Genomic DNA, 22,067 nt, shown 5'->3' with positions numbered 1-22,067 from the left:
TCTACTAAGTCTTACAATGGCACCTATACTAAGTATTACGGGGTTGATATAATGTTTTTTTTTAAAGTGTTTCAATTAAAAATTTATCAAATTAAATGATATTTATATATATATATATATATTATTGTTGATATCAATACATCAGAACTATTAAATAACATTTAAAAAATATTTATTTGACTTTTTATAAATAAAAAGTAATTAAAAAAAACTAGGATAAAATTTACAGACACTAACTTTAGAAGTGTAAACTAAACTATAAAAGCTGGCCGGCTCGATGTGTTTCTTGCAGCCCAGCATTTTTGGGTCCTCTCTCTCTCGCTCTATAAAAAATAATTTCATACTACTATTAGGCCCTGCGTCTTCGCGGGTCTTTACAGGCAACACGCTTTTCTCTCCTTCTCATTCCATCGTCAAATCATATATCCTTTTTCTTTTCCAAAACATCACTTGACTCTCTCTTTCTCCATTATCTTTCAAGTACAAATTGCCCCAAAAGAAGGACTTTATGATCAATCTCTGAGTTTTTCAGGTCATTGGCTCTTGCTTTTGTTTTCTTCTTCTTTTGGATTATATAAAATACCATTTCTTTATTGGATTTGACCCTCATATGCTGCAATAGATTTTACATACATTCGCGATTCAATGACGTTTGATCAGATATCCTATTCATGCGTATCACCATTATTGTTTCTCTTCTTTTTCTTCCTCTTTCTTATGAAACCCTTGACAAATTTTAATGTTTTTATTGTTTAAATGAATCAGTTTTGTTGTTACATAATTAATCAAGGAATGCATGCATGCAGGGGTGGGGGGGAATCAGTTTTAGCTTGATTAGCTGATTAATGAATTTGTGCAGCACAAGAAGCAAAGATGTCGGGTTTTGTGGGTGTACTTGTTTCTGATCCATGGCTTCAAAGCCAGTTCACTCAAGTCGAGTTACGCTCCCTCAAATCTAAGGTAACTAACTCACTCTCTCTTCTTTTCATTACATTCTCGTTATTGTTAATATTCTAATGTCTTTTTTTTTTTTTTTTGGATTGGTTTTAGTTTGTGTCGACGAGGACTCAGTCCGGTAGTGTCACGGTGGGGGATTTGCCACCTATTTTTGCTAAATTGAGGGCCTTCACTGAGATGTTTAATGAGGATGGTATTAAGGCTATGTTGGGGGAGGCTGGTTTCAACATGGAAGAAGAACTCGACTTCGAATCCTTCCTTAAGGTTAATTAAAGCTTATTTGGCTTGGCTTTTAATTCTTTGATTATTTTCTCGTTTGAGGACTGCTTAAAATGCTTTTCTTGTTATCTTGGTGTTTAAATTTTAAGCATTGACCTTGCTAAACTTCAATTGGCAGGCATACATAAATTTGCAAAGCCGAGCAACTAAAAAATCAGGTGGGAAGAAACTGAAAAGCTCTGTTTCCTTTCTCAAGGCAGCCACAACTACATTTCACCATAACATCAACGAGTCAGAGAAGGCTTCCTATGTGTCCCACATTAACAGCTACTTGGCGGAAGATCGCTTCTTGAAGAAATATCTCCCATTAGATGCAGCAACAAATGACTTATTTGATCTTGTAAAAGATGGAGTTCTTCTTTGGTAGATGAGTCGCATCCGCTTGACAGCAATTTTATTGTTGGAGGATGTTTTGAATATATGTTGATGCTTTTTAATGCTTAATGCAGTAAGCTTATAAATGTGGCTGTTCCTGGGACCATAGATGAGCGAGCTATTAACACAAAAGGGACCCTTAATCCATGGGAAAGGAATGAGAACCACACCCTTTGCCTTAATTCTGCAAAGGCTATTGGCTGTACAGTTGTTAATATCGGCACACAGGACCTTGTTGAAGCAAGAGTAAGTTGGTCTGCCTAGCTCTCCCTTGCAATCTTGTTATATTTTTCTTTGTGGTTTCAGTTATGCTCAATATTTCCAGTCTCTCTTTTGCAGCCCCATCTGGTACTTGGATTGATTTCTCAAATTATTAAGGTATTCAACTTAAAATTTCGTCCACTACATGTGTAAAATTCATTTTGTGAAGCAGGATATATATAGAAACAATGATGATGGTGATAGTCTTGTTTAAATTGAAAGACTTGAAGATTAGGTGTCTATGTTTTTAACATGTCGTCTTCCAATATGGTGGCAACTTTCAGATTCAGCTATTAGCCGACCTTAATCTTAAGAAAACTCCTCAACTTGTGGAATTGGTGGATGACAGCAAGGTCAGAAGTTGTCGTTTTCATTTACCTTCTTTCCATGCTTCGATTGTATGAGGGATGTTGGGTAAATCTGTTTGTGCTATCCCATATGTTTTGCTTATTACTTACAGAAATTTGCAGGATGTGGAGGAGCTCTTGGGTTTGGGACCTGAAAAGGTTCTACTGAAATGGATGAATTTCCATCTGAAGAAAGCTGGCTACAGTAAACAGGTTACAAACTTCTCTTCTGATGTGAAGGTAAGCAAATTCAGCAATTTATTATTTATCCATGCCAAGATACTTCATGTTCATATCTTATGCAATTGGTGGCATTTTAAACTTTGGCTGAGTGGATTTCCCATGCACTTTTTAATCAATTGAGCATTTGAAGCAGATATTTGCATTAACAAAATCAGTTTTTGTTGTAGATTTTCTTCCATTAAATAAACTTCATTTGGGATTTTGTAAACTAAAACTTTCTGGTATTCTTGTTTTATCTCTTATTCTCTTCATAATTTTAACCCTTGAATTTGCAGGATGGAGAGGCCTATGCTTACCTTCTCAAGGCTCTTGCCCCAGAACACAGTAGCCCTGCTTCCTTGGATACCAAGGATCCGACAGAGAGGGCAAACATGGTTCTTGTGCAGGCAGAGAAGCTGGATTGTAAAGGATATCTCACTTCTAAAGACATTGTTGAGGGATCACCAAATCTTAATCTTGCATTTGTGGCTCAAATATTCCAGCACAGGTACTGAGAAAAGATTAACATTTTTAAGTGACATTTTTGCTTGCATTTCCTCTACCTTTTGATGCTCTTTGTCCCGTTGCGTCTCCATATTTGCTTCTGGAAGTTTAGTTTGTCATTAAAATATTTAAAATAGGTCATTGATCTCCCTGCTTCTTCTATCAACCTTTTCTGGAGAACCATGGTCTTGTCTAGGTTGCGAAATAAGATTTATCTAGTCAACTATTTTATCAATTTCTTTCACTCCAGTCTGACCGTCGTACCAATTACCATCAATATATTGTGGCTAATGGAATTTTCATTCTGCCAGCCAGCTTCTTGTTCATTCACAATGATTTTTCCATATTGCTAAAAGCTTCCTATTTAGTGCCCTCCATGCAACTTGATTGTACTGAATTAGAAAGTCCTTTTTGTGCAAATGCTGGCTTTTTCTGTACGCATTATTCTTGAAATTTGTGTCACCAGTACCTGAATTTCTCTTGCAGAAATGGGCTGTCTGCTGATACCAGTAAGATGTCCTTCGCTGAGATGATGACAGATGATGCCCAAACTTCTCGAGAAGAGAGGTGCTTCCGACTGTGGATCAACAGTCTTGGAACTGCTACATATGTCAATAATGTTTTTGAGGATATCAGGAACGGGTGAGATTTTCGTTTCCTCCTCAATACGAAGCCTCATTGAACCTTCATTGATGTTTATGATTTGCGCTGCAGATGGGTTCTTCTAGAAGTTCTTGACAAAGTTTCTCCTGGATCAGTTAATTGGAAGCTGGCATCCAAGCCTCCTATAAAGATGCCATTTAGAAAAGTTGAGAATTGCAACCAAGTAATACAGATAGGGAAGGACTTGTGCTTCTCCCTTGTGAATGTAGCTGGAAATGACATTGTCCAAGGAAATAAGAAGCTCATATTAGGTAATCTTATTCAACTCAACCCACTGACTTCTTCCTTCTTGATTGGTTATAGCTGATTAGGCATCGGTGGTGGTGGTTGCCGTTCTTCTCTAATCAGCTTATGTGTAATCAACTTGTTTGTTCTAAAATAGCTTCGGCAACAATCTCTTTCACAATTTTCTTTTCCCTTCCTTTTTTATTTGACAACGTTTCTGTCCCAATTTAGTTGTTTGTGACTGCTTTTCAGTTGATATTGCGAAGACCTGACTCTTCCCTCTCTTTTCCCCACAGCCTATTTATGGCAACTGATGAGGTTTACGATGCTTCAACTCCTGAAAAACTTAAGATCTCACTCCTCCCACTCCCAGGGTAAAGAGATTACAGATGCTGACATTCTAAAATGGGCAAACAACAAAGTGAAGAAAGCAGGTAGAACGTCTCAAATGGAGAGCTTCAAGGTAATCAATGAAAAGATTTGACCTTGTTAGACAATTTTATTCCAAGTTCTACCTTAGGATTTACCTTTCTCTGTTTTGATGTCTTGCTTCTAGGATAAGAACCATTCAAATGGAATTTTCTTCCTTGAGCTTCTTAGCGCAGTGGAGCCTAGAGTGGTCAACTGGAGTGTGGTTACGAAAGGAGAAACTGGTACATCATAATCCTTTATCTCTCTAATCTCAACATATTTCTTATTTGCTTGCGGATGTTGGAGTTGTATGGCAATCGCCGAACAAATGGGGAACATGCCGAGCTCAAACCATTTTGGCTTCCTAAGCAGCACTACGCTGGAACCTGTGTGCCTAGTTTAGTTTGACACAATCGACACGAAGACCATGTCTCACTTTATTTCTTTCTGACGCTGCAGACGAGGATAAGAAGTTGAATGCTACCTATATTATCAGTGTTGCCCGAAAGCTTGGGTGCTCCATCTTCTTGTTACCCGAGGACATTATAGAGGTGGGTTCGCTGTTCTGAACATAGAACGAACATATTTTGAATATTAAATGAAGTGCCATGTCTTCTTCCCATTTGTCTCTGGTAGGTTACTTGTTCAGGTCTAGATAAAAAGTTTAATAAAAAAGGCCACCATGAATCATCAAGGCTGGTTCGGCCCCCGAGTCCTCTTCATGCACCACAAGTGTTATTTTCCAGATTCTTTAGCTCTCTCTTTTGACGACCTTACTTGAGGTCTTTAATGAACTCTTTGAAAGAAATGCAAAGAAGTCTGTCAACGGATGGTACCGAGTTGGCCCCAACTGATTTCAGCAGAACTGGATTTAACCAGAGTACAGTATATTAGTTTGGCAGATCGTAACGATCAACTTTGCTTTCGTGTTTATGATTATGACAGGTAAATCAGAAGATGATCCTTACATTGACTGCAAGCATAATGTACTGGAGCCTGCAGCAACAGGGTGACTCAGAGTCTTCTGCTGCTGAAGACAGTGATGTTCCTGATGCATCCCCTCCCCCGTCTGTAAATGGCGAGAAAGAGGAAGTTCTGGTTGGTGAGATTTCCAATTTGACGGTGGAAGATGCAGTTTCAGATGCCACACATGTGGAGGGAAAAGATCCTTACATGAAATGACCTGAAAGTGCTGCAGCACTTTTTTCATTACTGATTCGTTTCCAAAGATAAGAATCGAAGGAAAATACAGCAGCCGTTAGCAGATACACTGTTTCTATGTGCAGAACAGAAGGGAAGTCTTGGTAAATTGCTTTCTTTAATTAGAGCCTGATGTTCCTAGGCATATTCTTTCAACACAGTGTTGCATTCATCATGCTGAAATAATTGGGTTAATGATACGTTTTGCCCATGTATTTTTGTTTTTTTTTTTTAATGTATTTCGTCGTGTAATTTTATATATATAGATTCTACCTTTATATTTGTTTGGTAGGAACAGAGGGAGAGGGAGAGAGGGTGGTCAGTATTATTTTTTTCCCCTCAAGTTTCATTAAAAAATAATTTTCATTTGTCAATTTAATGGAAGGGCACAAATCTTAATAAAACAATAGTATAAGGACAGAACCCATAAAAAGAATTATACAATGAATGTCTAAACGTTACCTTCTCTTTTGCCAACTTTGTGCGAGGGTGTGCAAAGGAAATTATGTAAAACAAAATTCACATAAGAGGAAAGTTCATGCAGGGGAATCCTGAATATCATCAACTACTGTTTCAGATTCTTTCTTTGCCACAAGCATAAGCATCTCCAGGCGCTTGTCAAAAAGTAATGCACTCTCATCTCTCTTGTCAAGATCAGCCGCTTCAGCTTCAAGCCATTTCTCTCGCAAGTCATCAAGGAGATTTCCCTGGTCTGTATTCAGGGCAGCTCCAGGAGCGCTTGGGGCAGTTGTGCGGAGTGAGGAATCTCCAGATGGTGGAGGCACCGTTAAAAGCATTGCTCGGAAATCACGAGTATCAGCAAATGTCTCAAAGTTACAGGCTATTGTATCCAGACAGTACTCCCTGATCTTGATGACACCATACCTACGCATGTAAATTCACCAATTAAAAACTCGGTAGACACCACTTGGCTCTAACTAGTAAGATACATTTTCAACCAATAGGTCAATTTTATGGCCATCAGCTAAACTGAATTCTGGTTCCCTCAGAAAAATCAGAAAAGCAGGACTTCAAATTAGGAGCTTAACCACTAAATTCGTGAATGATAGCATGAACAATCTGTTCATTGAGAAAGGTGGCTGATAATTAGATTCCTAAACCTATTTTCAATGTGCCTCAACTCAACACACCCTGACACATGATTGAAACAACACAAATATATACTCCTTCTCAACACTTGAATAAATTGAACTTCAAGCCCATCCCAAATACATTCAAACCAGGAAATCAATTAAATTTTAAGAAATAAGAAGGTCAATAAACATGCATCTTACATGTCTGACAGTATCAGCCAATGGCACAGTTCTGCTGGTGAGACCATTTCCAGTTGTGGCAACAGTACATCAGCAACTGCACGCTTAAGGGGAAATAATAGATATCTTGAAGCAGCATCAAACATTTCCTCTGCCTGCTCAAACAATAGAGTCAGTATTTGATAATATCAAGTCAGGCACATGCCATTTTGACACATAACGTACCTGCCCTGGATTTATATCCTTTAAACCATCAGTATACCTGAACCAAAGAAGTAAAAATAAGTCCCATGACAGTAGTGCTTAGCATTGCCAATAACAAAGTGAATTTCGTTGATGCATATAATGATTCCAAGAATTAAAATGGTTGATTATGCAACACACATTGCAAGGAGAATGCTGTGATTTTAAGCAACACATTTCAGACTACACCTAAGACTATTTCTAAATCTACAGAGCCCAGGGACCACTACTACAAGGAATAATTGGCACTGGCCAATGGACCAAGCCTGGAAATGAATACTACCCTCTAGACAATTTTAATTAGGATTAGCCTTCTACAAGAAAAGAAAGCACTTACATATACTCCACCATTTTCTCAAATGCCTCCATGCTTAAATCATGTTCTTCAAAACAAGGAACAGCATCACTAGGTAACCCCACTTTCCCTTCATGAAAGTCCTTCATATGGGACAGTCTTGCTCTAAAGTATTCTGACCTTGATGCCAAAACCACTTGATGGCAACGAAAAATCTTATTATCAACTCTTACACAAATATCGGCAAGATCATCTACACAATCATTCATGTGCACTACATCAAAAGAAGATACTAGCCTATCAACATCGTTCTCTAGGTTTTGTTGCATAGTGGACCTTGCCAAAGAGCTCTGAAGGACCCTGTGCAGGGCAGCAGGAAGCCTGTCTTCCTCAGGAAGTGATAGGCCCTGTAAGATATAACGTTTCTGAGAGTTGTCTAGATCTCTCAGTGCTTTGTACTCTGCATATTTTTGGTGAATCAATTCCTTCTCAAGAACCCTTTGTAAAGATTCACATTTGCATACCTTGCAGATTCTTACCAGATCTTCCATGTCATCTACAGCAATCTCCAGTCTGTCAGAATAAAAGAAGTGAACGAGACTGTAAAGAGCAGGATATGACAACTTTTCCCTTGCTAATCTCACTTCACTGCGGCCTCTCCAATCAGTTTTGAACTTTCTCTTAAAAAAAGGTGACCGGGCACTTAGTATGACTCTGTGAGCTTCAATAGGCCTACCTTGCACAAAAAATACGACATCTGGAGGGAAGTGATTGGCATTGGATACCCCACTGGATGAAAGACCTACTCAACAATATCACATGTCGAGTGTCAAATCCATATTGTTCTCAGGAGAAAAAATGCACAACCACGATAATCTGACCGACAATCAAAAACTCATGAAGCTGCAATGTGCACAAATTCAAGATTATGGAAGTAGAATAGAGTTACTTTGAAATATCCATTGTTTGTAACATATATGCATAAGAAACAAAACCTTCACAAAAAGGTGAAAGACGATTCTGAACAATTCATGTGGGTCTTAGGAAGCTCATGCTCATCAGATCTAGAATAGAGTTGCTTTGAAATATCCATTGTTTGTAACATTTATGCATAAGAAACAAAACCTTCACAAAAAGGTGAAAGACGATTCTGAACAATTCATGTGGGTCTTAGGAAGCTCATGCTCATCAGATCTTCTACTCCCAAAAAGTTAACCTCGAGGAAGGCAGGTTTCATGATTGTTGACCAAAAAGGCTAGTCCAGGACACAGAAAACACATCATCCATGTTTAAATAAACCTTTACATGCTACACAAATTCATCACAAACTGAAATATCAAAATACCCAGCCCCATTTCTCACAAATAAGCTCACCATGTCCTCTCCATTTCTCAGCACAAGTCTCTTCAATTGATTCAGATTTTATAGCATCATATCATCTGTGGAATTGATTTCTCAGTCTCACCAAAATATCCAAACGTTTTTTGACTTTCAATTCTCTAACCCATTTACTCATGCTTATGATTCCATGGAAGTTAAGGCTGTACTTTGTCTAAATCCGCCACAACCCTCCCTAAACAGGATAAATCTAATTAAATCTCAAGTGAGACAGATAGCTCCAAACAACTTAAGTGTTGCCACAGCTTATGCAAAGATTGGTTGAGAACATAATAGAATGAAAGAAAATGATAGAATCAACTAAAAATGCTATTGATGAAGCACAAACACGAGGTCAAGGCATGCACCCGAGAAATAATGCAGTTCTATTAACTAGCGGGATAAAGCTTTCCATTCTGACCGAACATCTACCAGAGAAACACCACTAAAGACGCATGCAGTGGAACGAAGTCTGATTAAGCACAAAAAAAAAGGCTAGTCCCAGTGATACCATAACGATGCTCAAACGATTGTTTTATCCTAAATCAAATGGAAAGATATAAGCTTAGGCCATGTTTGGATCACTCGAAAATGGGACTTGAATTCCAATTCTACTTCCAAATAAAACATGTGATATAAATTTCCCACGTGAAGAACAATATTTCATTTCTTGCGGAATCTTCATCCACGCTATTAGCAAACGAAACAACATTGCATAAGGAAAGGAATAGAAAAAGAGGTCCCTCTCCAATTCCATTTCCAATCCTGATGCAAACCAAACACGGCTCTAACAATTTGAATACAGAATATTACTTGACAAGTTCACCAAACAATGAGCAAATACAGTCATTTTCAAAATGAAAAGGGAAAAAAAGGAAATTAAGGCACCAACCTGAAACATGATAAATAGCCTCGCTCTGTTCCAAATAAACCCTATTAGCCTCGCAGCTCAAAAAAGTATCTCTCAAGGCGGCCTGCAACGGTGCCAAAGGCGGCGGCCTGGCCTCAAAAGCCTTCAATAACTTCCTGACCTTCAAATTCAAAGCGGCATAGTGACACCTGTCACCGTCGAAAGTGTGCTCGGAGCAAATAGCCCCACTCTCCAGCAACATGCGGGCGGCATCAAGGTGTCCGGCGAGGCAAGCGTAGTACAAAGCAACGGAATCCCACTGGTCCCGCGCGTTGACATTGACGCCTGATTCTAGCAAGTATTTGAGGCGTTCGACGTCACCGGCACGGGAGGCTTGGAAAACGTCGCCGTTGGGGACTTTTTTAAGTGGAAGAGAGGAAGTGAAATCGGAGGGGTCAAGGTCTATTTCGTCCAGGTCCGGGTCGATTATCCATCCGGATGATGGGCGATTTGGGGGCATCAATTGGATGGATAGATGGATGGGGTTCTATCGGGCGTTTGATTTGATTGAGCGGGCGAGGTGAGGTGAGGTGGGAAAGAGTGAACTGGAGGGAAATGTTTCTTCGGTTTTATAGGTAGGGAACTCCCAAGGCCCCACAAAAAGAACCCCATCATCTTCTTCTCTTTGGGGTTTTTTTTATATATATAGGGTAATTATTTTCAGTTTAATTTAATTTTTTTAAAAATAAAATTAATGATATTTTTTAAAAATTAAAATCGAACTAAAACCAGTTTAAACCGATTAATTTCAATTCGATTTTGTTATTTTAGAACAAAAACAGATACAAATCAGTTTGGCTCGGTTTTTTTTATTTGACTCGGTTTTTTTCTGTTTAGTTTTTTTGCTTTCAAACTTATAAAACTAAAACTGAACCGGTCAATTAGTTTTTTTTCTCGGTTCGGTTTTTTTCATAGTTTTAAAACCCTGTCCGGCGGGTTGACCCGAGAAAACCCGGTCAAAAACCTGGTTGCAACCTGTTGACTTTTGTTATTTTTTTTACTAAAACGATGTCATTTTGATTTTAAAATAAAAAAGAATTGACCCGGTCAAAACCCGGAACCTGGACCTTGGACCGGGCCGGGTCTTAAAACTATGGTTTTTCAATTATTTTTTTTTATTTTCTCAGTTTAATCAATTTTTTAAATTTTTTGTTCATCTCTATATTTTGCACTTTGTTTCATCTTGTTTTTTTAAATATATATGTGTATTAAAAAATATTAAAATAATATTTTTTAATTATTTTAATATACTGATCTTAAAATTATATATATATATATATATATAAATGAAAAATACTTTTTTTTTGTTTTTTTTAATTGTGTTTTTTTTTATTTTATACTTTAACATTTAGTTTATAGAAATTAAGTTTTATAATTTATTACAATTTTCTTTATATATGCTTATCCAGACCTCATAACCATTCTTGCAAATTTAACAGGTTAATCTGATTAACTCGAGTTTTTTTTTTAATTTCAATTTTATTCTTTAATATTATATTAATTGAAAATTAAATTTCATGATTCTTTTTGGTTTACTTCTATTAGGTTATTTCGGTCTCATGGAATCACGAGTTTTGCGGGTTAATTAGGGTTGACTTAAGTTATTTTATTGTGTGTTTTTATATTGAATTTTTTTTCAATTTTATTCTTCAACAATTGATTAATTGGTAATTGTGCTTCATAATTAGTTTTGATTTGCTTTATATAGAATTATCTCAATCTTATGACCTGAGCTATGAGTTTGGAGGGTAACTCAGGTTGACAAGTGTCATTTTTTTTGTTTGCTTTCTATAAGATTACCTAGATCTCATGATTTAGATTACGAATTTTATTGGTTAATTTAAGTTGACTCAGGTTATTTTTTTATGTTCTTTTTATTAGATTGAATTTTTCTCAATTTCATCTTTTAACATTTGAATTGATAGGAAATTGAGTTAATAATTTATTTCAATTTATTTTTTATGAGGTTATTATTGTATTATGACTTAGATAATGAATTTGGTAAGTTAATTCGAGTTAACTCAAATTATTTTTTATTCTTTTTTTAATTGATTTCTTTCAATTTTATTCTTTAACATTAAATTGATTGAAAATTAAGTTTCATAACTAGTTTTTTATTTGATTTATATGTGATTATCATGGTCTCATGACACTAACCATAAATATAATAAATTAATTAAATTATTTCAATTCAATTTAATACGTTGTCGTCTTAATATTTAACACTTTCACCTAGATTTGTCAAATAATTATCGGACATATACCTCAATATATGTTTCATAATTTCAAGAAGTTACGTACACATAAATTTTTCTACGTAGAGCATGCATCACCCTTTTTTAGTTTTTTTTTTTTTCCTAATGGTTATTTTATGCTCATACTTCTCCCTGTCATGTGCAAACACAACAACCAATGATAGCGCAAATGTTTCCATCAATAGATGCAACTCCCCTCCACGCATTAGAGTAATAAAATCTAAGCTTCGTTGCTTAACATCACAAGTCATTCAAACTTATTGCATCACATTAGTATCTTTTATTTCTATTTTCTACTCCTATATTTATTAATTTAAATATTAAAGAGTCTTTTGTTCTGTAAATTTTATTATTATTATTATTATTATAGGAATAACTAAAACCAAAGATATTGTATATTACATTTTAGCTCAGGACAGGAGGAAGCCTAATTCAATATGAAGTTTTTACAACTTCATCAGTCTCAATGCCTCGTAACCCATTGTGGATTCTTGCTGCACTGTAATCGATCTATCTATTAAGGGGGTCTGTTAGCTTTGTATGTGCTTCATTGAAATCTATATTGACCGATTTATATGAACTGCTGGGAGCAGGACGGTCTCCAAATGCTCCCTTGTAAGACTTCATCCCAGTGAGAACCACATCATGTCATTTCCTATGTCTTTTTGGGCAAGGATGTTCATGTATGTAATCTTTACTGATGAAACATACAGCTCGATGCATGTCTCACAGCGAAAAATGAGGGTTGTGTTCTATTTCCTTTAACTTTCATCGAGATGGGCAAACTTCATGAACAGAGAGTTATTCTATAAGTTTGCTTTATCATTTGCTTTGGGTGTAATTTGCATTAGGCAGAAGGGTTGTGGTGTAATTGATAGTTACAGTCCTTGATCTTTACGTGGTTTCTGGTATTGTTAAAGGTCACTGTCATGCGTTATCCCATCCAATGAAATGGAAATAGAAAACCCGTCACTTAACATATTTCATACTGATTTTGTTGCTTTTTTCCTGCTTGCTGGTGAATGCCAGCTTTTTAAGGTGCTTAGAAGTGTCTTTTTCGCAGAACGATTTCTGTTTTGAGAAGAGATTGGATGAACCTTAGAGGAATTGCTAGACAGTTCACAGCTGGTACGAAAAGAGTAAAGATTTGGCTTTTTGATTAGCAGGGTGTTCAGATTTGTTAACTCAGATGCATAAGCCTGATTCTTTAATTTTCTATTTTTCATTATATTTCTATTTATCAGATCATAGGGCTGAATCCCTCATTTGGATTGATGCACAACTTGCTAATCAATTTATTAGCAAGTCTCTAGAATTTAGACTAAAGCTCATTGCTCTTATTACCTCCATCTGAATCCTTTAATATGGGAGGATGATAGACTACTCTCAGGCAAGGGTATAAAAAGCGGGGAGGCAGCTCATTGCAATTCCTGACTGGAATTATATGAAATATAAGCTTCTAACGTAGCAAATTTTATTTGGTTTTACAGTCATTTTATCTGCCTGGATCAGCTGTTGCGAATGGCAAGCAGATAGAAGATTGGACTGTGAACACACCTCCGATATATCTTTGGAGTCGTGCTGATTGGACTGCCTGGCGCATTCCAATAGCACGAGAGCATGGTCACGTATCTAAAGAACAGGATGATTATTTATCCGGAGATGAATATTATGTGATGGTTTCCCTAATCCACTTGGCGTTCCTCGGGGTGATTGCAGACGTGTAGGGAATCAGAGCACTTGTCACTGGTGAGCAGAGCAAGGGCTGTTTTGGTTATGTCGACATCGAAGGCTGGGAGAGCGACCATACAAAGAAACATTCCCATGGGAATCTGAATGGGATGCAAAATGAGGGAAGACGCAGTACTGCTTCAGTCTTACCGGGAGAACATGATATTGCAATACCATTTGAAGCTGATGATATGTACATCGACATGGATATATCTCCAATCAATTTCCCTAACAGCTCCGCTGACATCCATAGCAATTTGGAAAGCAAGCCACCAGAATCCCACGGCGCTAGTGGAATAATGGCAGGTGACTAGGGCTCTCCAGATTTGCCATCAGATCGAGTTGAAAACTGAATATAAGAAAGTTCAAACAGCTGTTTTTAGTTTTTTCTATCATATCTGCAAGAATGGATTACTTGTTTAATCATTAGAGGGCACATCAATGACTTTTACAGTGGCAACTGCCACCAATCCAGAGCTGGCTACTGGCTAGGATATAACCTACCTTGCTGTTGTCTTCTCTCTGTTTTTTCTTTTACAGAAAAGAAGCTCCAACTCGGGTTTTTTGAAAGGCACTAGCGAGCCACAAGAACAGTTCTTCACTTATTAACACGGATGAGACACTCATTTGGGTTGGGCCATTTCATTTGAGGGCTTCCATAGCATAATTATGGTGGTTTTCCAACAAACTGCAATGGACTGTTTATTGCAAGGCTCAACATGGCTTATAGACTACACACCAGGGGGTCCTTTAATCACTTGCCTTCTAATGTGACAGAATTCATTCCAATTTCTAGAGCAGTTTGATATCAAACTGCTAAACTTACCTTGAGTCGGACACGAGTCCGTGATTTCGGGGAATAAAACAATTCCAGAGTAGTTTTAGAATGCTTCAGATCAGATGAAAATTGCAGGGCGGTAAAAGGTCAGCAATGTCTGACTTGCATTTTAATTTAAATGCTAGCGTCAAAACAAGCTCAAATTTACATTCAGCCACCTACAACATCCTTCAAAACAACAACACGCACACTTTACTGTCCTTCCCTTTCAGAGATAAGGGGGGATCAATAAATATTCTCCTCAGGGGAAACAAGCCACTTCTAAGATGTGTTATATAACAATTTTGATCAAGGTGCTAAAAGTGCTGCTATTTCTCGTCATCCATTTTGATTGAGTTTAGCCTTCTCAATCTTTGATCAAGCTCTGCCATTACTGCTGGCTCCTGCTTTTTCCTTTCCTTTGATATAGTGTTAGTTGTCATGGAACCTATCTTATCAAACGCCACCTGAAAGATTTAGATAAGGGGAAGTTTCAGTGTACATTTTCTTTATGAATTGAGGGAAGTGACATTCAAAACAAGAAAATGCCGGTGCCTGACTAACTTGCTAGTCGTCATTATAATGAATTAGGTGATTGCCATTACAGAACAGGACAGGACAAGAAGATGGGAGTGGTTCCTTGCAAAAGGGGTTTTAGGGACACCAAATGGAGGGGAAAATAATCTATAATCAGCTTTTTAACCAATATCATGCTCATAGCTTGAGAAACTAACGACTAATCCATTGGGTTGTTTGACAAGTCAAGTTAGTACTAAATCAAGAGAAGCCCCATCATTCTTTAACTATCAATTAAAACTAAATTATGGTTTGTCCTGCACCAAAGATTACATTCTCTAACATGTTCTCACTCATCGAAATTCTCCTCCTTTTCCTCGCAAAAAAAAAAACATAGAAAATGTGCTTTGCCATGATCAATAGAAAACTATTTTATGTAGGGGGTGAGGCAGCAAGTAAACTGTCTTACCGTCAATAATTCATCAGGATCAAAGAGGTGATGTGTTGTTTTCTGTAATATATTAATTACATCACCAACATGGTGAGTTTGAAGCAGCTCCTCTTCCTTCATCTGCAATCATAAATCTCAATTTATTGTTTGTTTTGCTTAATAATGATGTTCAAGAAACTTCTAAGCTTGTTTATAGAAATTCAAACATCTTAAATAAAAAGCCCAGTGCATAAGCAAAGCACTAGCACCTTGAATATTGCCAAAGCTACATGAAACAGAACCTTTGCTCCCTCATAGAAAAGGACATCCCACACCCGCAGAGTTGTCTGGAATGTAGCAAGGCAAAGGAAAAAATGTTATTCATCAATGAAAACAAAAAAATGTTATTCATCAATGAAAACATTACGATCTTTCTACTCAGGAGAAAGCATGTGTCTAAGAGAGAGAGAGCACGCATGAGAGGGAGAGCAGCAATCCAACCTCCGAAGGCAAGCTCTTAGAGAAGAGGCATAGGAACCATTCAGTGGCAACAAGGGAGACATCAAACTCTAGTTCTTCCAAATGAGTAGCTATTCTGCATTGTTTTTTTATTCCCAATTTCTTAGCAAATTGACAACCATTAAAAAGCCAATTAGCTAGGCCATCAAAAGGAAAATACCTTGGGCACTTTTTAACAAGCAAATCCTGGAAAACTCTTTGCTCAACGTGGCATCCTGACAAATTATTTGTGTAGCAGTCACTAACTAAGACATTCTCCAGAAGAACTGCTAGCATCCAGAAAGCATCTTCCTCTGTTTTCATCACAAGCAACAACAGTGCTGCAACATAATTTAAGCCCTGCTCCAAAGATAATTAGAACACGTTTTATGAAATTAGAATTTATTTATTTAAGAACTTAATAATGGAAATCTATGAAATTAAACCATGGCCAATTCAAAAACAAAATCAGTAGCTGCCTAGCTGGTACACACCTACTAGCATATCATTTTTTGGTTCCTTAGATGAATAGTCTGGGAAGATAAATATGCTATGCCAGATATGCATGTTGAAGCAGTAATTCCAGCATGGGAATACAAATGGAGATTCTTCCTAGATGACAAGGAGCCATTAATGATTTACAAAGTGGTAATGAAGAAGATTTGGGGCAAGATCAGACAATGTGATGATTAGGAAATAATACGAACACAGATGAACATGATATTACACATAAAAGTACATCGAGAAAATATGCAGTAAATAGTAAATCTCAGGGTGATTGATCTAGAAGCTATGCTCATAGGAAAACAGAAAGAAACGGAGACTAAGCATTTAGTACATCTAGAGGCTATCAGCTCGGTACAGCTAAAATACTTGAGCAAGGTGCAGCAAGAATTTGACTACGATACAAGAATTCTGAATATAACTCTGCATTCATCTTGCTCTGCTGCCAAATATATACAGAATAATTCCAGGCCAAGCTCATGCTGATGTGCTTCTAAGAGTACAAAAATTAATGTAAGGGCATTATTATCAACCACAGTGCGCAAGATGAAACATGGAAGAACTTTTGAATTACTTCATTTGACATTGAGCAATCGCATAACTGTACATTTTTTAATTAAACAATGTCAGCCCCATAAATAACCTACCTGACAATAGCCAACATCTGAATCACGGAAAGAATATCCAACAAGAACTCGTCGGAGTGCAGCATGGCCCTCTGGAGTGTCCAACCATGGATGACCAGGAAAGGTCCGTGGCAGGTCCTGCAAGCAAGAACAAATTAACACAGTGAAAAAAAGAAATTGACAGCAAAATGAACAACACTTGTAATGTAAGGGATACTATTGGGAAACAGTACAATAATTTTTCTGCCAAGCAGACCAAGTAACATAAGCTTGAAAAAAAAAAGTTAAATAAACGAAGAGATGACTAAATTCCTTTCTATGGAAAATTTACCCAATCATTAATAAATGTACAAGAGAACCAGCATTGTATAAGTTGTTTGTCTCCAAGGCATACAGCAATTAGGTACTTTAATAAACACTCATCAAAAGTACTTTTTCATTCGTCTGAATGATTCTTACTTCCCCCATTCAATGTGTTCAGACAGCAGAACAACATGTCTCCACAAGAAACATCAAAGAAGCAAATAAAGAAAGACTGTTAGACTTTGATGAACATGGTAAGAATTCAGCCACGATATATCTTGACCTGTCACGATATATCTAGATCAGTAATCAGTAGGAACAACAGATTCTGACAATTTGAGTTTGAAAATGGCAACAAAAAATAATGCTGAAACGAAAGAAGGTTTGTAATTTGCGATACTCATGGTCATTTGATTTTTGCTAAAGCAGTCTATTGTTCCTCTGTTGCTAGTTCAAAAGGGATGAAGGCTTTAAGCTGGATGCGATTGCTTAGAAGTGGCGAATGAGATTGTGCAAGGCTCTTGATCCTGGGAAATTGAAGCCATTTATAATGGTATTTTGCAGCTGAGTAACTGCACAAATTCCTCTTCTTTAAGCATGTGAGACCGAGTAATAATCACACCCCACATGCTATTGCTAAACTGGTTTCTAGGAGCACTCCTGTGTTTATTTGTACTAGTAATGTTCCACCTTGCTTATTAAGCGTCATTTTGGAGGAACATCAGAATTACATGTACTCTTGATAGGTTTTGTCGTGAATGATATGCTCTTATTGGTTTTGACATTAGAAAAAAAAAAGGACAAATTAATAATGCTGAATCACATAATTGGATTTGCTTTAGGCAAAAGGAAAAAATAATCACCAGATTCTATCAGAAAATGAATCTAAAAAAAAATCCTTTATCTTCTCATGCATCAACACTCTAAACAAAAACTTTCAACATTTGAAGAATTAGGACCTATCTTTTCGAAAGAAATCTGGTATCCCAGCAGAGCACATCGCAAGTAAATCTAAAACATCAGGCTTTAAGCAAGACAACAAAACAATTTCACATGGCCACAACCATCATTGCAATTCAAAATAAGCGAACGGATTCACGCATGATAGTAAAGCCAGCATAACCACCAAATCTAATATCATAACTTGATAATCAAAGCCAACAGAAAATTGTCCAAACCCATCATCAAGGCAGCACAAAAACACCAAAGTACCAAACAACATAATTCATCAATCAGAATAAACGAAGAAACCAATCCAAATTATATCAAAACCAGCATTGGCATGCTGCAACATAACAGAAATTAAGACTCACATGATCAATCTGCTTTGTAGCTGCTGTGACCTTCCCTTCAACGGCCTTGGTCAAATCACTGTAATAACTCTCAGGCACTGTAGACTTCTTCTTTGCAGCACCGGAGAGAGAAAACCAAACCTTAGGCCTCAGCACAGGGGGTATCCCCTTCCTTATTAACCTCTTCAAAGTAATTGCATTCGTCAGATTAGACAATTTGAGAGAAGATTTGAGTGCAATCCCTTCAGTTAATGAAGAAACCTGTGGCTGCAGATACCAATTAGCACCTTTGCTTGCCTCCAACGCCCACCAAACCCTCCCCTGTTGCCTCACCTTCTCTCTAACCTCATTCAATATATTAACATCATCCACATTGCCCTCTACAGTGAACCCATAAAGGTCTTGGAATTTTACCACTATATTTGCCCTTCTTGAATGGATGCTTGGCCTCAATATGTGTATTTGAGGTTGGAATTCTATGGCAAATTCTCTTTGGCTATGTGTTTGATACATTTTTTTTTTAATTTCCCTGATAGATCAGCAAGGCAAAGATGAGGAAAGAAGTGGTGGTAAAAGGACAAGGCTTCTTTTTTTATGATTTTATTAGTCAAATGTGAAAAGGCCACAAATGGCTTGGAAACATAAGAAACGGTCAATTTTGTAGCTAAATTGAATTGGCTTGGGATGAGTAGAGAAATGGAAGACCGTCTTATCCTGTGAGCTTGCAATTGATATAGGGGGAAAAAAAAAGCTTTAAACTTTCCAATTACTAGTTGAAAGGAAATAAATATTAAAACCGCAAGAGGGACCAAGAAAAGCACAGGTTTTATTCAAACAGATTGATCAGACAAGACTCGCAAAACAGATCTTCCTGGTAAGGAATATGCAGAGAGAAAGATAGGGATGATGGTCGAAGAGCTTGTCAAGTTTTCTTCCTGTCTTTCTAGTTCAAAACAAAAAAAGGAAGGATTTTTAAAACAAATGGGTAACAAAGAAAATAAAAAAGACCCGATTTTTCAGGGTAAGCAAAGCTTCAAGGAAAAAGAGAGAAAACATGAAAATAAGAAGGGACTTGACGGGAAAAAAGGTGAACTCTGTCACTGAGGTGTGAGGTTGGGGAGAAGATATGGAAGTGTGATGATTTGATAAAGTGGAAGAGAGGAGGAGCTGGATTTGGAAATTATGGAAGGGACGAAACTGCAACTGTTCACTGTTTTTGGGGGTCTGATCTGTCATTTTGGACGAAACTTTTGTTTTTTTGTTTTTTTTTTTTTTGGCTAGAGCGTTACAAGAGCGGATAATAAAGGGCGTACAGAAGTTAGGTTAAGATTTGCACGGAGATGCTGATGATTTGCTTCAATTACAAAACTACCCTCTCTAAAGATGTGGTTGCCTCACAAAGCACGATAATTTCTTTTTCTATTTTCCTTTTCTTTTCTTTTTTTGTGTGAATTACTGAGTGAAGGCAGCTCAAGCAGACTATATATATATATATCTATATATATATATAGACACAGAACAATAAGAACATAAGATCGCATGTACTTGTGTTGTGTAATTATTTTTAAAACAAATCCTAAGAAATAAATAAAAAAACTATTGAAAATAGGTTTAATTACTATTAATATCTTTTTAGAAACGTGTGTTTGCCATCAATTTTTTTGTAATTTTCTAAGAGTTTGGAAGAAATTAATAAATTATTTTCAAAATCTCTTTTTAGAAAACAAAATCTATATTTGGCTTACATATTATTTAATTTATTTGATATTACAAATCCCTTGCTATTTAAAAATTATTTTCTAGTAAAGTATTTTCATAGACAAATTAGTTTAGAACAGGGATGAAAAGAGAAAATGAATACTGGAATTTTTTCTTGAAAATATTTGACAGAATTATTTCCCAATAACATATTTATATTAAAAAAAAAATCTGAGATATGAATGTCTCCTCGATATATGAAAATATTTGCGAAATGATTCATGCTTTTGCTTTTGAAACAAGGAGGCAATGACTTGTTTAAGACGGAAAAAAAAACTGACTAATTGTCATATGATGTAAATCTCTTTATATTTTTTTTTCAATATATATTGTTTTTTTTTCTTGTTATAAAAGATAAGTTCGAAGTCCAGTGTTTTTTTCTATAAAAAATAGTATTAATACAAATTGAATTAAAATTTATTGATATTAATAAACACAAATTTAACGACTTAAAAAAAAAACTCTAAAAATATCTAACTTCCTAGAAAACACCCCAAAAATTACCTCATGGGCTCGAGCTACCATGCATGAGCCCATTTATTGCCTAGAGGGATGGGTCCATGTTGTTTGTTGAGGCCCAAGGGCTCAATCATGGAAACCCAAGCTCAAGCTAGAACGCCCAACAAGGCGTGACATGCTCGTGTTGAGCATACTATTACACCTAACACCCTTGGTATTGGTCATGCGTCCTAACACCCGCATGGACTCAAGTTACCATCCCCAAGCCCAACATGTTTTGATCCAAGCAACGCACTTGAACCCATCTTTTACCTCTAATGCATTCTGCTCATGCCCAACACTCCCTTGAGAATTTTTTAAGGACTCCACACGGGTCCTACAGTATTTTATACCAATCCAATAAATATTATCTTGAGTATAATATAACTCAAAATATCACAAGAGTAAAATGACTCTTCAACCTCTCCTCTCCACAAAAAAAAAAGACTCATGGGCTATAAATACCTCATGAATTCTTCAAAGCTTCAGGTTCACAATCTCTTCATTCTTAACATTTTTAGCTTACATATTTTTAAAGTTTATCTCTATAAAATATCTTTGCACTTTCTCTCTCTACAAAGTTAATGACTTAAGCATCTAAAAGTCTCCACATCCATCAAAGGGAATATTTTCTAAGTACCAACTACTAGTCGTCTTGGCTTACCAGGCACCACTAGCTACCAACCACCTAGGCTTTTCACATCAAGCCACCAAACACCTTATCTAAGGAGAATGGATCAAATTGCATAAACTAAAAGATTAATCAATTATCCAACACATAAGCCTTATTCGCAAGCATCTTGGATTTTAGGAGATTATTATTGGCGTGTCTATGGGAAACTTATCAAAAAGCCACTAGTTTCTTTCTAAAACTTGTTTTTGATACTTCAAGATTATTTCATGGCACACAACCAAGACACACCTAGGTCAAGATGTATAACGAATCTACCTATTACTGCGGGCACTTTTGCCCAACCAAACCTTCAACAACTCACTAGTCAAGTGCAAGTCCTCACTTGGGCCGTGTTGGCAATCCAAATAAAAAATCATACCTTGCTACCCTAACAAGTATTGACACCCTCAGCAACACACAACACCTTAACGCCACGGCTATTGGTCGCACTCGGTGCCCGTAGACAATTATACTACCTAAAGGGGACTAGGTATAATGACATTTATAAGAGTCCTTCAAGATGTCACTCGCGTCATTGCAATATGCATGCACAAAACTAGTACTTTAAATGTACCCCTAGCTACCATGAGATAGACACTAATTATCGTAGTCGTTGTTCCATA

At 36.7% G+C, this 22,067-nt stretch overlaps 3 protein-coding genes across 4 annotated transcripts; 1 reads left to right on the top strand and 2 right to left on the bottom strand.

Moving 5' to 3' along the window:
- Nucleotides 1-364: 364 nt before the first annotated feature.
- Nucleotides 365-5,722, top strand: LOC133683090 (fimbrin-5). The gene is made up of 15 exons (XM_062106605.1): nucleotides 365-532; nucleotides 860-960; nucleotides 1,051-1,221; nucleotides 1,355-1,599; nucleotides 1,686-1,857; nucleotides 1,951-1,989; nucleotides 2,157-2,225; nucleotides 2,343-2,459; nucleotides 2,738-2,949; nucleotides 3,432-3,587; nucleotides 3,660-3,859; nucleotides 4,130-4,296; nucleotides 4,390-4,486; nucleotides 4,704-4,795; nucleotides 5,190-5,722. The coding sequence occupies exons 2-15, from the start codon at nucleotides 874-876 to the stop codon at nucleotides 5,424-5,426; spliced, it is 2,061 nt and encodes a 686-aa protein (XP_061962589.1). The 5' UTR covers nucleotides 365-532; nucleotides 860-873; the 3' UTR covers nucleotides 5,427-5,722.
- Nucleotides 5,723-5,839: 117 nt separating this feature from the next.
- LOC133683091 (BTB/POZ domain-containing protein At2g04740) lies at nucleotides 5,840-10,103 on the bottom strand. 2 transcript variants are annotated; one of them, XM_062106608.1, is made up of 6 exons: nucleotides 9,526-10,103; nucleotides 7,781-8,058; nucleotides 7,299-7,663; nucleotides 6,944-6,980; nucleotides 6,740-6,873; nucleotides 5,840-6,329 (listed from the first exon to the last, which is right to left on the bottom strand). In XM_062106608.1, the coding sequence occupies exons 1-6, from the start codon at nucleotides 10,001-10,003 to the stop codon at nucleotides 5,981-5,983; spliced, it is 1,641 nt and encodes a 546-aa protein (XP_061962592.1). In that variant the 5' UTR covers nucleotides 10,004-10,103; the 3' UTR covers nucleotides 5,840-5,980. The 2 variants fall into 2 exon arrangements, with proteins under 2 accessions (XP_061962592.1, XP_061962591.1); XM_062106607.1 differs by having other exon boundaries at nucleotides 7,299-8,058.
- Nucleotides 10,104-14,436: 4,333 nt separating this feature from the next.
- On the bottom strand, nucleotides 14,437-19,798 carry LOC133682624 (uncharacterized). The gene is made up of 7 exons (XM_062106047.1): nucleotides 18,537-19,798; nucleotides 16,942-17,058; nucleotides 15,972-16,150; nucleotides 15,794-15,887; nucleotides 15,562-15,639; nucleotides 15,332-15,433; nucleotides 14,437-14,813 (listed from the first exon to the last, which is right to left on the bottom strand). The coding sequence occupies exons 1-7, from the start codon at nucleotides 19,026-19,028 to the stop codon at nucleotides 14,676-14,678; spliced, it is 1,200 nt and encodes a 399-aa protein (XP_061962031.1). The 5' UTR covers nucleotides 19,029-19,798; the 3' UTR covers nucleotides 14,437-14,675.
- Nucleotides 19,799-22,067: the final 2,269 nt, after the last annotated feature.

Source organism: Populus nigra, chromosome 2 (genome assembly GCF_951802175.1).
Source record: "Populus nigra chromosome 2, ddPopNigr1.1, whole genome shotgun sequence".
In the NCBI taxonomy this organism is placed as follows: domain Eukaryota; kingdom Viridiplantae; phylum Streptophyta; class Magnoliopsida; order Malpighiales; family Salicaceae; genus Populus; species Populus nigra.
This window is presented reverse-complemented; position numbering and strand designations above follow the sequence as displayed.

Coding starts and splice junctions, on each gene's coding strand:
- LOC133683091 (XM_062106607.1), bottom strand. CDS start 10,003: ATGCCCCCAAATCGCCCATCATCCGGATGGATAATCGACCCGGACCTG. Junction 8,059..9,525: donor GGCTATTTATCATGTTTCAG/GTTGGTGCCTTA, acceptor ATTGTTGAGTAG/GTCTTTCATCCAGTGGGGTA. Junction 6,874..6,943: donor AGGATATAAATCCAGGGCAG/GTACGTTATGTG, acceptor TTGTTTGAGCAG/GCAGAGGAAATGTTTGATGC.
- LOC133683090 (XM_062106605.1), top strand. CDS start 874: ATGTCGGGTTTTGTGGGTGTACTTGTTTCTGATCCATGGCTTCAAAGC. Junction 1,222..1,354: donor ACTTCGAATCCTTCCTTAAG/GTTAATTAAAGC, acceptor TTCAATTGGCAG/GCATACATAAATTTGCAAAG. Junction 1,990..2,156: donor TGATTTCTCAAATTATTAAG/GTATTCAACTTA, acceptor GGCAACTTTCAG/ATTCAGCTATTAGCCGACCT.
- LOC133682624 (XM_062106047.1), bottom strand. CDS start 19,028: ATGTATCAAACACATAGCCAAAGAGAATTTGCCATAGAATTCCAACCT. Junction 17,059..18,536: donor CTACAAAGCAGATTGATCAT/GTGAGTCTTAAT, acceptor TCTTGCTTGCAG/GACCTGCCACGGACCTTTCC. Junction 14,814..15,331: donor ATCCTGATGAATTATTGACG/GTAAGACAGTTT, acceptor TAAATCTTTCAG/GTGGCGTTTGATAAGATAGG.